The 15948-nt window shown below is 50.5% G+C and overlaps 1 protein-coding gene across 1 annotated transcript in view; it reads right to left on the minus strand.

The window, feature by feature from the left end:
- PYGL (glycogen phosphorylase L) overlaps positions 1-15948 on the minus strand; it is a 43548-nt gene that overhangs the window by 2070 nt on the left and 25530 nt on the right. Inside the window, exons 9-18 of the mRNA XM_056852238.1 lie at positions 15122-15214; positions 12381-12527; positions 10757-10920; positions 9607-9721; positions 8157-8258; positions 6029-6176; positions 5141-5199; positions 2968-3109; positions 2577-2784; positions 1084-1218 (exon numbers count right to left, since the gene is read on the minus strand). Coding sequence (XP_056708216.1) covers positions 1084-1218; positions 2577-2784; positions 2968-3109; positions 5141-5199; positions 6029-6176; positions 8157-8258; positions 9607-9721; positions 10757-10920; positions 12381-12527; positions 15122-15214 — 1313 coding nt within the window. The remainder of the gene's footprint in view (positions 1-1083; positions 1219-2576; positions 2785-2967; positions 3110-5140; positions 5200-6028; positions 6177-8156; positions 8259-9606; positions 9722-10756; positions 10921-12380; positions 12528-15121; positions 15215-15948) is intronic.

Genomic DNA, 15948 nt, shown 5'->3' on the forward strand with positions numbered 1-15948 from the left:
CCACACCCCACCCCCAGTGACCCCTACTCCATGCCCAGAAGATGGCAAAAAAAAAAAACACCCTCCAGGATCCCTGGCCAATCTGGCCTAGAGGAAAATTCCTTCCTGACCCCAAAGGGGCAATCAGCATTACCCTGGGGCCATGAGAGCCAAGCACTGACACAACTTTTCCTGCCCTTCCTCTCACAGAAACAGCCTTGCTGACAGATGGCCATCTGTGTGTGTAAAGTGCCATCAAGTCACTTCTAACTCACGGCGACCCTAGGAATCAAAGTCCTCCAAAATGTCCTATCTTTGACAGCCTTGCTCAGATCTTGCAAATTGAGGGCTGTGGCTTTCTTTATTAAGTCAATCCATCTCTTGTTGGGTCTTCCTCTTTTTCTGCTGCCTTCAACTATTCCCAGCATGAGTGTCTTTTCCAGGGACCCTTGTCTTCTCATAATGTGACCAAAATATGATAGCCTCAGTTTAGTCATTTTAACTTCTAGGGCCAGTTCAGGCTTGACTTGATCTATAACCCACTGATTTGTTCTTTTGGAAGCCATGGTATACGTAACACTCTCCTCCAACACCACATTTCCAAAGCCATCTAGCCTCTGCTTAAAAACCTCCAAAGAAGGAGAGCCTACCACCTCCCAAGGACGCCTGTTCCACTGAGGAACCGCTCTGTTAGAAAGTTCTTCCTAATGTCTAGACGGAAACTCTTTTGATTTAATTTCAACCCGTTGTTTCTGGTCCGACCTTCTGGGGCAACAGAAAACAACTCAGCGCCATCCTCTCTATGACAGCCCTTCAAGTACTTGATGATGGAGACTGGAAGCTGCTCCTTTCTGACAAAAACCCCACCTCTTCACTCGCGTAACTCCCTCTGGGCTTACATGTGAGAGGAAGTCAGGAGGGAGAGCTAGAGGCGACCACTCACTTTGCTGAGCTTTAAACCTCGGAAGAGCGGAAAGCCCAGAAGAACCGGCTTTGCTGGACTTGACACACTGAGCTGAACACATGTACAGTGGATTCGGAAGGCCTGGGTGCTCAAGGCATGCAGATACCAAATGCAGCATTTGAGAGATGAGGCCCACTCACCTGTCATGGTAGAACAGCATGTTGACCACATCTTTGAAGAGGTCTGGCTGTTTTGGTGAGAAGAAGCCACTCCTGATCTGATCGATGGCTTGTTTGAGCTCTGGAATCCGGTCATAATAGTCTTCAGCATTGTATCTGGTGAGAAGAGGGGGAAACCACTCAGACACAAACACCCGCTACCCATATGGCAAAGGGTAGCAATGTGCCATGCATTTCCAGCTTCTCGGTCCAGCTTCCAGGAGCTTTCCTGACCACATGAACACATGAAGCTGCCTTATACTGAACCAGACCCTTGGTCCATCAAAGTCAGTATTGTCTACTGAGACCAGCAGCGACTCTCCAGGGTCTCAGGCAGAGAGGTCTTCCACATCAACCGCTTGCCCAGTCCCTTTAACTGGAGATGCCGGGGATTGAACCTGGGACCTTCTGCATGCCAAGCAGAGGTTCTACCACTGAGCCACAGCCCTTCCCCTAAGGCAGCTCAGCTAAAATCCACAACAGCCACCACCTTAGTCCCAAATACCACTGCCCGGCAGCCAGCGAGCAGCAGAGGAGTTTCTTCAGCACCATATATAAGGACCAATCACGTGGCACACCCAGATCGCAGGCTACTTTTCCAATACCTTTGTCACAGTGCCAGAGAGATCTGGAGAACCGGGTTCGATTCCCCACTCCTCCACATGAGCGGTGGAGGCTAATCTGGTGAACTGGATTTGTTTCCCCACTCCTACACACAAAGCCCGCTGGGTGACCTTGGGCTAGTCACAGCTCTCTTAGAGCTCTCTCAGCCTCACCTACCTCACAGGGTGTCTGTTGTGGGGAAGGGAAGGTGATTGTGAGCCGGCTTGAGTCTCCCTTAAGTGGTAGAGAAAGTTGGCATATAAAAACCAACTCCACAACAGGCACCTTGTGAGGTAGGTGGAGCTGAGAGAGTTCGGAGAGAACTGTGACTGGCCCAAGGTCGCCCAGCAGGCTTCATGTGGAGGAGTGAGAAAACCAACCGAATTCACCAGATTAGAATCCATTGCTCTTAACCACTATACCATGCAAGACAGCCAAAGTTGGAAGTCACCTAGCATTTAGCACCTTTGGTCCATCAAAGCCAATATTGTCTACTCAGACCGGCAGCAGCTCTCGAGAATCTCAGGTTGAGATCTTTCACATCACCTACTGCCAGATCCTTTTTTAACTGGAGATGCTGAGGATTAAACCTGGGACCTGCATGCCAAGCAGATGCTCTACCACTGAACCACAACCCATCCCCTAACAGTCTTCAACACATGAAGCTGCCTTCTACTGAATCAGACCCTTGGTCTATCAAGGTCAATACTGTCTACTCTGACTGGCAGCTGCTCTCCACGGCCTCAGGCTGAGGTCTGTCAGATCACCTACTCCCTGATCCTTTCAACTGGAGATGCCGGGGATTGAACCTGGGATCTTCTGCATGCTGAGCAGATTCTCTGCCCTTGAGCCACAGCCCCTCCAACACTCACCCTCTTCTGTCCAGCTCCTCCACATCCTCCACTCGCATGCCAAAGATAAAGAGGTTCTCTTCTCCAGCTTCCTCGGCCATCTCAACATTGGCACCGTCCATCGTCCCAATGGTCAGAGCCCCATTGAGCATGAACTTCATGTTTCCAGTGCCAGACGCTTCGGTTCCTGCTGTGGAGATCTGCTCGGATAAGTCTGTGGCCGGGATCACTGTCAAGAAGAGGCAAATTTCATCCATGCTGTAGCCCACTCAGTGCACAATGACTTGGCTAAGACCACCAAGCAAGAACCGGATGGAAGCCTTTCTGGTTCACAGCTCATGCCTCTAACCGCCAACCCCAAGCCAGCTGCCCCCACTGACAGCACGTGACGCAGGTCGAGAAGCTGCCTTGCCTTTCTCAGCCAGCGAGACGCGGTAGTTCTCCAGGAAGATGACCTTCAGCTTGTTCCCTACCACGGGGTCGTTGTTTACCACGTGGCCCACGGCGGTGATCAGCTTGATGATCATTTTCGCCATGTGATAGCCGGGAGCAGCCTGGAAGGGGGACAAGGATAACCCAAGGGCTGAACACAAACTGCAAAGGCGGAGAGGGGCTGCTCTCCCCCTGCCCCAAAGTCACCGCTGTTAATAACGTCAATTATAGCACACCCTTCCCACATGAACACATGAAGCTGCCTTATACTGAATGAGACCCTCAGTCCATCAAAGTCAGTATTGTCTACTCAGACTGGCAGCGGCTCTCCAGGGTCTCAGGCTGAGGTCTTTCACATCACCCACTTGCCCGGTCCCTTTACCTGGAGGTGCCGGGGATTGAACCTGGGACTTTCTGCATGCCAAGCAGAGGTTCTAACACTGAGCTACGGTTCTTCCCCTACCCTTCATCACCTATCCTTCCCCTATCAAGGTCAGTCTTGTCTACTCTGACCGGCAGGAGCTCTCTAGGGTCTCAGGAGGAAGTCTTTCATATCACCTACTCTCCCTTTAACTGGAGATGCTGAGGGCTGAACCTGGGACCTTCTGCATGCCAAGCAGATGCTCTACCACTGAGCCACAGTCCCACCCCTAAGAGCATCTTCTCACAGCCCCTTCTTAGTGCTTGCATGACAAACACACCTCATTACACAAGTTTAGCAGTTACCACCTACAGACCAGATCTGTCTGTCTCATTTGGCCGACAGGTCTCAAAAAGTCGCCCCAGCCTACACGCAGACCAAGTTGAAGCAAGTTCTTTTCCTGGATTAGAACCAGACTTGCCGTTTGCTTCTGCACCCCAAAAAGGTCTTAAGGATGGGAGAGAATAAGAACTACCTACCCTCAGAGGAGCCAACCCAACTCCTTGCTCTGGGTATGTCTCCTTCAACTGCTGGCTAACATTTTGTAAATTACTGGGCCAAGGCATTTACCCCACTGCAAAGGTAACCCATGAAGGCACTTTGGAGGAGGAGGAAGAAGAAGAGTTGGTTTTTATATGCCGACTTTCTCTGCCACTTAAGGGAGAATCAAACCGGCTTACAATCACCTTCCCTTCCCACAACAGACACCCTGTGAGGTAGATGGGGCTGAGAGAGCTCTAAGAGAGCTGCGACTAGCCCAAGGCCACTTAGCTGGCTTCATGTAGAGGAGTGGGGAAACAACCTGAGAAATCAGCAGTGGCTGAACATGGACTGACACAAACAGGACACAGGGTCTTATTCCAAGACACTGAAAGGCTGGACAATTCTACCAACTATTTTGTCAGATTGCACAGAGAAGCCATTGAAATTCATAAACATCAGCACAACTTTAACAGAAAAGGAGAGACCCTGTCCTTCAGTGTTACTCCTCTAAAGATGCCTGCCACAGCTGCTGGCGAAACGTCAGGAAAGAAAATACCAAGACCACGGTTACACAGCCTGGATAACCTACAAGAACCAATGAACTCTGACCGTGAAAGCCTTCGACAATATTTAGAAAAGAGGAGAGTTTAAGAATGAATAAGGCTTGGCTTCCTGTCCTGAAAACCTCCAGACTAACAAAGACTACAGTCCACAATAGCCATGCAGATTAGCTTTGGATATCACACATTAACAGATCACTTCAGGATACAATGGTTCCATATTAACATACCACACCCTCATTAGCACATTATCTTGATACTTACAGGACAATGATCAGCACATTACCTTTGATACTTTTTGCAGGACAATGATTCAGCTCAACCCAACCCCTTTCTGACTATATATTACTCTTCCTACACACTAAACACTGAGAGACACTGTCCTTCAGTGTTACTCCTCTGAAGATGCCTGTCACAGCTGCTGGTGAAACGTCAGGAAAGAAAATACCAAGACCACGGTTACACAGCCCGGATAACCTACAAGAATCAATGAACTCTGACCATGAAAGCCTTCGACAATATTTAGTGGGGAAACACATCCAGTGCCCCAGATTAGCCGACGCCGCTAATGTGGAGGAGTGGGGAATTAAACCCGATCTCCAGATCAGACTCCACTGCTCCAAACCACCGCTCTTAACCACTACACCACACTGGATCTTGGAAGCCCGCCCTTAGTATCCTGCACTTACTTTGCCTCCAATGATGACCGTTCTGGGCACAAACAACTTCATGGGGTCTCGCTTGATGCCTGCAAAAGAGAAATGGCAACAGAGATGACCTATCCAGGTGCACAAGTGCCTCTCTGCATGATCCTGAGCAACGGCCTGGCTTGGCACCTCTTTCCAGCCCTCCAGGCCGGACCCAACTGCCTCCCTCCTCCCCTTCCAAGCAGCCCTTCCCCTCCCTCATCCCCTCTGCTTCGACCAACACCTCAAGGAAGGAGATGATGGTGAATTTGTGTGGGGGGAGGAGGGTGTCAGGAGATTTAGGACCCATTTCAGGCAGCTAGTTGAAACTGTGTGTGTGTTAAGTGCCGTCAAGTTGCTTCCGACTCATGGCAACCCTATGAATCAATGCCCTCCAAAACGTCTTATCTTTGATTGCCTTGCTCAAGTCTTGCAAACTGAGGGCTGTGGCTTCCTTTATAGAGTCAGTCCATCTCTTGTTGGGTCCCTCCTGAGAGGGAGAGCAGAAAGGGATGAGTCGGTGCTCAACTCCCGTGGCTCTTTTTTACATGCACAGGTAGTGCCGATCGCCATTTTGGGGAAGCATTTTTCCTCCAAGCCACATTGGCCAGGGGTCCTGGAGGGTTTTTTTTTGTTGCCATCTTCTGGGCATGGAGTAGGGGTCACCGGGGGTGTTGGGGGGGAGTTAATTGTGAATTTCCTGCATTGTGCAGGGGGTTGGACTAGATGACCCTGGTGGTCCCTTCCAAACTCTAGGATTCTAATTGGACGTATTGCCTTATTTTTCCATAAGTCAGCCTGGACTTCAAAGAAGGCAGAGACTTCCAAAAGAAGAACCAGCCATGGCTGCCGTACTGCTGGAGGTTTTGGCAGCGCCTGGCCCTGACTTACGGTTGTACATGGTGATGATGTGGAGGCAGTTCATCAGCTGCCGCTTGTACTCGTGGATCCTCTTGACCTGCACATCGAACATGGAGGCAGGGTTGATCTTCACCTTGTATTCCCGCTCCAGGAACTGGGCAAACTTGACCTTGTTTTCCTGGAAGAGCAAGTGGGCGTTAAAAGAGGAACCCGCTGCTCCAGACGCAACATCCTTGGCCAATGTGTCCCCAGCAGTGGCCAGCCTTGGAGAACTCCCAAGGAAGGAGGCTTGGCTAGCCAGCCCAGACAAAACCAGGGGCAAGGGCAAGATGAAAGCAAAACTGTTCCTTCTCCCGAGACCGCGGGTCCCTTTAGCGTAGGCCAGCATTGTTGACCCAGACAGAGAGCAGCTCTCTCGAACCTAGGTCTTGCTACTTAAGATCATTCTTACTGGAGATGCCAGGCTGTCCCAGGATGCTGCACCCATGGGCCACCCTGGGCCTTGCTCCCCTACAGTTTACTGGCCATGAGGAGGCAGCGGCGGGAACGATGGGAGGAAGCCGCAGGAAGGACAGCAGCATATTGTGGCCCCGTCGGTATCTCTAAGTCGGAGCCGAGCCTTTCCTAGATGACCGCCGGGGAACAGAGGAAGGAGAGTGGCAGGGCTGCCGAGATCAGCAGGCCCCCTCGGGAAGAGCCAGTTGTGGGGAAGCTGAGCCAGCCTGCATCATTTCCCCTTGCCCCACCCTTCATCACCAGATAGCTGAAGGGCGGCCGGGTGAGCGGCAACACCGGGTCAGGAAGGGTGGAGACCGGGAAGGGCCCTCTGGAGACAGGCCCTTTTATGGCTTCCTGGGAGAGGAGCCAGGGAGGACTAGGGGAAGGGCCGACAGAGGTCAGGGGATAAAAGGAGGGCTGGGAGCAGAGACCCAGGAGGAAAAGTGCCTTCTGCCTGTAAGTCCAGCCTGACAGATGCCCTGGCAGCTACGGAGGGGGAAGACAGCTCAGACTCAGAAACTCTATATGGCCGCCTCAGTTGGGATCTATGGCAATCCTCTGGGGGGCCCTGCCTCACACAGGGATTGACCCTAGGACCTCGTACATTCAAGGAATATGCTCTACCCACCAAGCTATGGGAAGAGCCCCATGGCGCAGAGCAGTCAGCTGCAGTACTGCAGTCCAAGCTCTGCAGTATCGCATGACCTGAGTTCGATCCCGATGGAAGTCAGTTTCAGGTAGCCGACTCAAGGTTGACTCAGCCTTTCATCCTTCCGAGGTCGGCGAAATGAGTGCCCAGCTTGCTGGGGGTAAAATATAGACTGGGGGAAGGCAACGGCAAACAACCTCGTTATCAAAGTCTGCCTAGTAAACGTAGGGATGTGACATCACCCCATGGGTCAGGAATGACCCAGTGCTTGCACAGGGCACTACTTTTACCTTTAATAGGTGATGGGAAAGACCTCTGCCTGAGACCCCGGAGAGCTGCTGCCTGTCTGAGTAGACAATACTGACCTTGATGGACCCAGGGTCTGGTTCGGTATAAGGCAGCTTTCTTGTGAAAGGGAAAGTGAACCAGGCCTAAGAAGTTCCACCAGAGGAGGAAGGGGAAAGAAGAGGTAGAAGAAGAGTTGGTTTTTATACCCCGATTTTCTTTACCTCTAAGGAGTCTCAAGCCAGCTTACAATGGCCTCCCCTTCCCCTCCCCACAATAGGCACCTTGTGAGGTAGGTGGGGCTGGGAGAGTTCAGAACTGTGAACGGCCCAAGATCACCTAGCAGGCTGCATGTGGAGGAGTGGGAATTCAAACCAGGTTCTCCAGATTAGAGTCTGCCGCTCTTAACCACCACACCATGCTGGCCCTCCTGAGCACCCTCAGAAGACTGCAGTTCACGATCTCTCGTGGAAAGTCACAACTTAAGCATGAGGACATCAATGCTCAGATGTGCGGCAGTTTCTGAGCTGAACATCACCACCCTCCGGAGAACAGTAAAGACCAAAGTTCCTGAAGGGGAACCCCATTGTATTTGAAGAGACCCTTCACAGCACAGAGCTGCCCTCCGGGTTTATCAGAAGTGAGGGAGTCAAACGTCCTCCTGCCGGCAACACGGTGCCCCTTCAAGGAGAAACGCAGCGCTGCCCTCCAGCTCTCCCTTCTCACCTGCTTCACTTTGGAGACTTCTCGGATGAAAATCTCATCGTGCACAAACTTGTGCAGCTTCGTCAGCTGGCTGAGGTCTTTCACGTAGTCCTCGCCGATTTTCTGCAAGAGGAAGGAGACGTCACGACACATGCAGCGTGCAAGGCATGAACCCTGCCTGGGATAGCCGCTAGGAATGGCTGCGAAGTCCTCAGAGATTGGAATTTGGGAATTCTGACGCGGAACGGTGGGCACAGCGACAAAATGGCTGCTGCAGGAGGTGGAGCCAGCCACAAAATCATTGCCACAACTTAACTTCAATAACACAGCGTAGATCCTGCTGCCAAAGCAGCCTTTTAAAAAATCTGTACTGACAATCAAATCCCCAGTAGTCAATCAGAAGCCATGCTGGGCAAAAGCCCTACCTGGCCCCACCCACTCCCTAAAAACAATTGGCGGGTGCCAGAAAAGGTGTCAGCAGGTACCACGATAGAGACCCCTGTTCTATGGTGTCTGTCAACTATGGACACCAAAATCAAAATTGTGATGCTTGAATGTTCATTTCTGAAACACGGGGTTCATCAGAAAAAAGGCAGCAAAGTATATATTTTAACATCCTATTACAGAATTGTAGCACACGGGCCATCAAATCCTATTATATTATCACATTGGAGAACCCAAAAAGACCTATGCAAATAAATAAACAGATAAATAAAATAATCTCCCTTAGTCTGTACCCATATGCTGTATCCCATCATCTGCTGTGACCTAACAGGATTGTGGTTTTCTGAAATACAACAAAAATGTGCAATACTCATTTAAGCAGCCTACCACCCACCTCCAATAAATATTCGGTCAGGAAGGGAAAGAGGGGAGAAGAGAATCTCCCTGTGCATGGCCATAAGAACATAAGAAAGGCCCTGCTGGATCAGACCAAGGCCCATCAAGTCCAGCAGTCTGTTCACACAGTGGCCAACCAGGTGCCCCTAGGAAGCCCACAAACAAGATGACTGCAGCAGCATTGTCCTGACTGTGCTCCACCGCACCCATGAATCACTTGAAGGAACTCCCTGCCCCAGGATGTGGTGATGGCTGCCAACTCAGAAGGCTTGAAGAGGGGAGTGGACTTGTCCACAGAGGACAGGGCTATCCATGGGTACTAGTAAAAATTGATACTAGAGAGAATAGGTATGCATCATGACTAGCATCAGAGGAGCATACCTATTCTGTTAGGTGCTGTGGAACACAGGCAGGACAATGTAGCTGCAGTTGTCTTGTTTGTGGGCTTCCTAGAGGCTCCTGGTTGGCCACTGAGTGAACAGACTGCTGGACTTGATGGACCTTGGTCTGATCCAGCAGGGCCTTTCTTGTGTTTCTTATGATCAGCATCATAAAAGAAAGCGATCTGTCTCATAGCAAAGCCCACCGATGCACAAGACCCTTTTTGCAAGGCTGACGGATATTCGGTTACCTCCGCGATTAACTCGGCCAGTCCCGGGTTGCAAAGGAGGAGCCAGCGCCGGGGAGTGATGCCATTGGTTTTGTTCTGAAACTTCTCGGGCTCAATCTCTGCAAAGTCCTTGAACCTGCGAGGCGCAGAAAGACGAAGGGCACGGCTCAGCCGCCAGCTTTTGAGCCGTCTCCTGGCTTCATGGGGCTAACAGAAGCTGGCGGTGCAGGGATAAGGCAGAGATCACAACCCCCCCTGTTCAAAATCAGAGGCTGCCACATTTAAAATATTCAGCATCCAGGGCTGCTTCCCCCATGTTCTTCTCTGGCTCAGACTGTAATCGGAGTTGGCAAAGAACACTTCCTTCCCTCCTGGCCCAGTTATTGCCGAAGGCTGGTCTTCCTCCCTCCCACAATTCCTGGCATGTCACACAAAAGCTTCTTGGGAAAACTCAGCTCCCCTCCAGGGTATCCAACTAGTGTTTCCCACCTACAGGTGGGGCCTGGAGACCTCCTGGTATTAGAACTGGTCTTCAAATGACAGAGATCAGTTCCCCTGGAGAAAAGAGCACGAGTCCAGTAGCACCTTAAAGACTAACAAAATTTCTAGCAGGGTATGAGCTCATGACAGCTCATACACCGCTAGAAATGTTGTTAGTCTTTAAGGTGCTACTGGACTCGTGCTCTTTTCTACTGCTAGTGACAGACTAACACAGCTACCCATCATGATCTATCTGGAGAAAATGGCTGCTTTGGACAGGGTGGGCTCCATCACATCATACCTCGCTGAGTTCCCTCCTCTCCCCCAAACACCTTCCCCAAGCTACTCCCCCAAATTTCCAGGAATTTCCCCATCCTGAGTAGGCAATTCTACGTCTGACATCTATGCAGCCCATATGACTCAATGTGCGTGTATCATTTCCAACCCAGTTTAACCACAAAGAGGACCTCTTCCATAATCTCCCAGAAGTGGAAACAAAAGGGACTCTACACATGCTCAGTATGATGGGTTCAACGCGGTCCAAAGGTTACCCCCAGCTCCTAAAGCCGGCCCTGTGAAAAAGCGCCCATGATTCTCGTTTCTGATTTTCTCAGAACCGTCGGGTCAGGATACCCGAATCGCTCCTGCTCACTCATGCCTCATCCGTACACAAACAAGACACATCGCTTACACTTGAGTTCTGATGATATCTGAGTGGATCTTTGCCACCCCGTTGACGGCATGAGAGCCGACGATGCAGAGATGGGCCATGTTGATGCGCTTGACCCCTTCTTCTTCGATCAGAGACATCCGCCGGATGCGGTCAACGTCCTTCGGAAACATGAGCGAGATTCTCTGCCAGGGAGGAGAAAGAGGAAAGGCTGCGTCACCAAGTCCGTTTGGAGGACCCCAGACAGCCATGCCTGCTGTGGAAGACGTCGGCCACTGAAATTCACATGCATCCAGCCAAGGCTTGGAATGGCCAACATTTATTTATTTATTATAAGAGGGGATATGACAACCATCTTCAAGTACTTGAAGGGCTGCCATATGGAGGATGGTGCCGAGTTGTTTTCTGTTGCCCCAGAAGGTCGGACCAGAACCAACGGGTTGAAATTAAATCAAATGGTTTCCGTCTAGACATTAGGAAGAATTTTCTAACAGTTAGAGCGGTTCCTCAGTGGAACAGGCTTCATTGGGAGGTGGTAAGCTCTCCTTCCCTGGAGGTTTTAAAGAAGAAGCTAGAAGGCCATCTGAGAGCAATGCTGATTCTATGACCTTAGACAGATCATGAGAGGGAGAGCATCTGGGCCATCTTCTGGGCATGGAGTAGGGGTCACTGGGTGTGTGTGTGGGGGAAGTAGTTGTGAATTTCCTGCATTGTGCAGGGGGTAGGACTAGATGACCCTGGTGGTCCCTTCCAACTCTATGATTCTATGAAAAATTTACCTGCCGCCTTTCCAGCCAAATAGGGTCCCCAGGGAGGGGCAGAAAAAGCAACACTACCGAATGCATTCAAGTGACAAATATTCATATGGTTACAGGAAGTCTTTCTACTACACCATAATTGTGATTTTTTGGCTTGCCAAACAATATGTATGAAGCTGCCTCACAGCAAAGCAAACTATTCGTCCAGCTGGCTTGGTACGGGCTACTGCAGGGGTCCCCAACGTGGTGCCCAGGGTGCTATGGTGCCCGCCACGTATTTTCAGAAAGTGCGTGGGGCCAGACAGGGCTTTTGTCCAGCAAGGATCCTGATTGGCTTTGCAGATTTTTTAAAACAGTGGTTTGGCAGCAGCTGCTACCACAGCACAAGAATCTTCACAGTGTGACTGAAGGAGGAGGAGGAGGAGGAGGAGAAGAGTTGGTTTTTATACCCCACTTTTCCTCTACCTTAAGAGTCTCAAAGGGGCTTAGAATCACCTTCCCTTCCCCTCCCCACAACAGGCACCTTGTGAGGTAGGTGGGGCTGAGAGAGTCCGGAGAGAACTGTGACTGGCCCAAGGTCACCCAGCAGGCTTCATGTGGGAGTGGAGACTTGAACCCAGTTCTCCAGATTAGAGTCTGCTGTTCTTAACCACTACACCACACTAAACCCTAGCAGGAGCCAACAAAAACAGATATAAAAGATAAATATAATCCAACAAAATAAACCAATACATCCAGCAAATAAAAGGAAAGGGGGAAAGGAGGAAGGGAAGGGAGGCTAGCAAGACTGAAACCGTCGCTGCCTCAACCATATGCCTGGTGGAGGATAACAGCAATTCTCGGCTTCCCTATCAAAAACGGAGCCTCTCTGTGGAAGCCTTACTTACATCCAGGTGCCGCTGGTTTATTTCATAGATGATCTGCAGATGTCTCGGGAGAAGCTTCTCCACCAGGTCGACCGGCCAGCGCTCAAGAGCTTCGGGGAGGACGGTGTGGTTTGTGTATGCGAAGGTGCGTGTGGTGATGTCCCAGGCCTGGCGTTGAAGGAACAGAAAGTTAGTGGGGCAAGCGGAGAAAGCAGTGACAGGAAGGGAAGAGAGCCGAGGGGCGACAGTAGGGTAGTCCCCATGTGGTACAACTGCTCTCTCTCTCAGCCTAGCCTACTCCGCAGGGCTGTTGAGAGGATAAAATGGAAGGGCAAGCTGTGAAGGAAGGGTGGGATTAAAATGTGATAGGTTCCAGTCAAAAGGATATGGGGAGGAGCTGCCACAAATAAGGTGTCGCCACAAAGAAGGCCCTGCTCTTGATAGAAGAAGAAGAAGAGTTGGTTTTTATATGCCGATTTTCTCTACCACTTAAGGAAGAATAAAACTGGCTTACAATCACCTTACTTTCCCCTCCCCACAACAGACACTCTGTAAGGTAGGTGGGGCTTGAGAGAGCTCTAAGAGAGCTGTGACTAGCCCAAGGTCACCCAGCAGGCTTCGTGTGTAGGAGCGGAGAAAGAAATCCAGTTCACCAGATATGCCTCCACCATTCATGCGGAGGAGTGGGGAATCAAACCCAGTTCTCCAGATTAGAGTCCACCGCTCCAAACCACCACTCTTAACCACTACACCACGCTGGCTTTCACCAAAAACCGGGGACGGACACAAAGGTAAAGTTTCCAATAAGGACCTGAACAATTTGCAGGCTACTACGTTAGCAGCAATAAGGAACAAGCCTCCATGGAAAATTTGCCTTCCACTTCTAACTGGAAGTGAACTGGATTTGTTTCCCCACTCCTGCGCACGAAACCAGCTGGGTGACCGTGGGCTAGTCACAGCTCTCTCAGCCCCACCTGCCTCACAGGGTGTCTTTTGTGGGGGAGGGAAGGAGATTGTAAGCCAGTTTGATTCTCCCTCAAGTGGCACAGAAAGTCGGCATATAAAAACCAACTCTTCTTCTTCTTCACCTTCTCCACCCCATCCACAGAGGACTGAATTCTACGGAGGCACTCTTATTTGACTTGCAACTCTTTGCTGACTCGGCCAGTGGCTCACGAGCGCCCCCAGAACCCCCAACACTGCCTCGTGATGGACAAGGTGATACGCAAAAGGGTTTCCTGAAAGTAGAGAGGACGAAAGCCTCAGAGCGAGGCCGTAACAAGAGGATGGTTCTCCCCAGTTTCCTGTTCTCTTCAAGCATGCACTTTCTCCAGCCAGCAACCTGTGGCCGATTCATTCTCAGGCTCTTAAAAAGAAGACAACCTGCCCATCCACACCAAAATAATTGGATGCAGGGCATAGATTTATGGCAGGGGACCCAATATAGTACCTGTGAGTGCTATCACGCCAGCGAACACCTTTTCTGGCACCTGCCAAGTGTTTTTAGGAAGTGGTTGGGGCCAGGTAGGGCTTTTGCCTAACAAGGCTTTTAATAGACTACTAGAGATTTGATTGGCTGTGCAATTTTTTTTTTTAATTGTTCCTTTGCAGCAGCTGCCACCACAGTTCAAGGATCTACAGTGTGCTACTGAAGTTAAGCGGTGGCAATGAATTTGTGGCTGGCTCCGCCTCCTGCGGCAACCATTTTTGCGGCAGCCGTTTTGTTGCCGCGCTCACTGCAATGTGTCAGAATTCCAAATGTGCCCGCAGGCTCAAAAAGGTCTGGGACCCCTATGGAAGAGGAATGGGGAGTCATGTGCAAACTTCCACGTGGGAGTAAATTTGCATCTCAAATTACTTCCACCACCTAGCCAGCAGGTGGAGCCATTCTGCAACTCCTTGACAACGTGGGATGCTTCTCAAAGGTTCCTGCAGCTTGATCCAACCCAGGCGCGGCTTTTCCAGACCTGTCAGTGGCCTTTTATACACGGGTTGTTCCTGCTGCGGTCACCCCCCTGACTACTTCGGGGCTTTGTTTTAATTATGCATGTATTTTCCAACTTTCAGAAGTCACCTCGCTTTTCCCTCGCGCTCCCCTCCCCCCAATTTTCAGGATGCTGTTTTACCCCGAGTTTAAAGTCTGCCTCGATCCCAAATCAAAAGCCAGTCCTGTGCTTACTTCGGGTTTTTTTCCCCACACCCATTCTCCCTCCCGCATAAGCTGGATTTTTCAGAAATTTTCGGGTTAATAAACCTGAACCCTGAAAATACCAAAAAAAAACTGCTTGGATAGGAAGGCAGGGGTGTTCCTTTCTAAAGGAACACCCCTGTCTTCCTCCTCTCAGAGCCACAGGTAAGTGAGGAGGGAAGGGAGTGGAAAATGGCAGCAATATTTGGGCAATTTTTTGCTGCCTTTTTAAAAGGTATTTTTAAAAGCTATTTTTAAAAGGTAAAAATAGCAAAAACTGAAAAATACTGAAAAGGTATTTTTCAGGCTTTAAAAAAAATTGGCATTATTGATATGCACAGTTTTACCATACAGCCCACTCTCCAAAGCAGCCGTTTTGTCCAGGGGAACTGATCCCTGTCATTTGCAGATCAGTTCTACTTCCAGGGGATCCCCAGCCCGCCCCTGGAGGTTGGCAACCCTGCTTGCAACCCAGGCTTGACTCTAAAGGAAGGGCTGGCAAAAAGCAGCAGGCTGTGGGCGATTTTGTAACCCGGAGCTCTGCAAGCAAAGCCTTCCTGGAAAACACACCGACCTTCGTCCACGGAAGCCTTTCGATGTCCAAGAATACCCTCATCAGTTCTGGAATAGCCAGCGCAGGGTGGGTGTCATTCAGCTGGATCGCGACCTGTGGGAAGAGCAAGCAAAGAAAGTAACTGTGCAAAGAGGAGAAGGACCCCCAGGTGTGATCCAGAACCCTTGGGGCTGACTTCGAATCCAGGGAGGACAACAAAGAGGAATGACCCATGGGGGCTAGCAACTCTCTCTACCCCAACACAGGAGGAATTTCCCTGGCTGAAACTGGGGGAATGGAATGCAAATACCCCATTCTCCTTTTCCAGTTCTTCTCACATTTGCTTCCTGTCCCATTCCCAGGGCAATGTTGATTGCCACTTTGGGGTAAGGAAGGAATTTTCCTCCAGGCCAGACTGGCCCAGGGATCCTGGAGGTGTTTTGCCTTCCTCTGGGCATAGAGCAGGGGGAGTGGGGGGTGGAGGAGAAGGTTGTTGTGAATTTCCTGCATTGTGAAGGGGGTTTAATTAGATGGCCCTTGAGGTCCCTTTCAGCTCATTGTTTCTATGTTTCCCCCTTCCTTCCTGCTGGCAGTGAAGCAGTTATTGTGGCAAAGTCCTTTCATGCACCCCTAAGAAAGGCAAATGCAGCCAATCTCCAGCTCAGGCACCCAAGGAGGTGGAGATACTGCCCAGACGTCTGGGAAGCTGGCTTTTCTCTCTCCTCCCCACCCAATCATATAGCTATCACCACAACCTTCCCCTCTCTTTCCCTCACTTTTAACAACAATAATATTGTGCCATCAAGTCACAACCAACTTGTTGCAACCCCAGGACCAAGAGGTTTTCA

The sequence above is a fragment of the Euleptes europaea genome, chromosome 6, assembly GCF_029931775.1.
Source record: "Euleptes europaea isolate rEulEur1 chromosome 6, rEulEur1.hap1, whole genome shotgun sequence".
Classification (NCBI taxonomy): Eukaryota; Metazoa; Chordata; class Lepidosauria; order Squamata; family Sphaerodactylidae; genus Euleptes; species Euleptes europaea.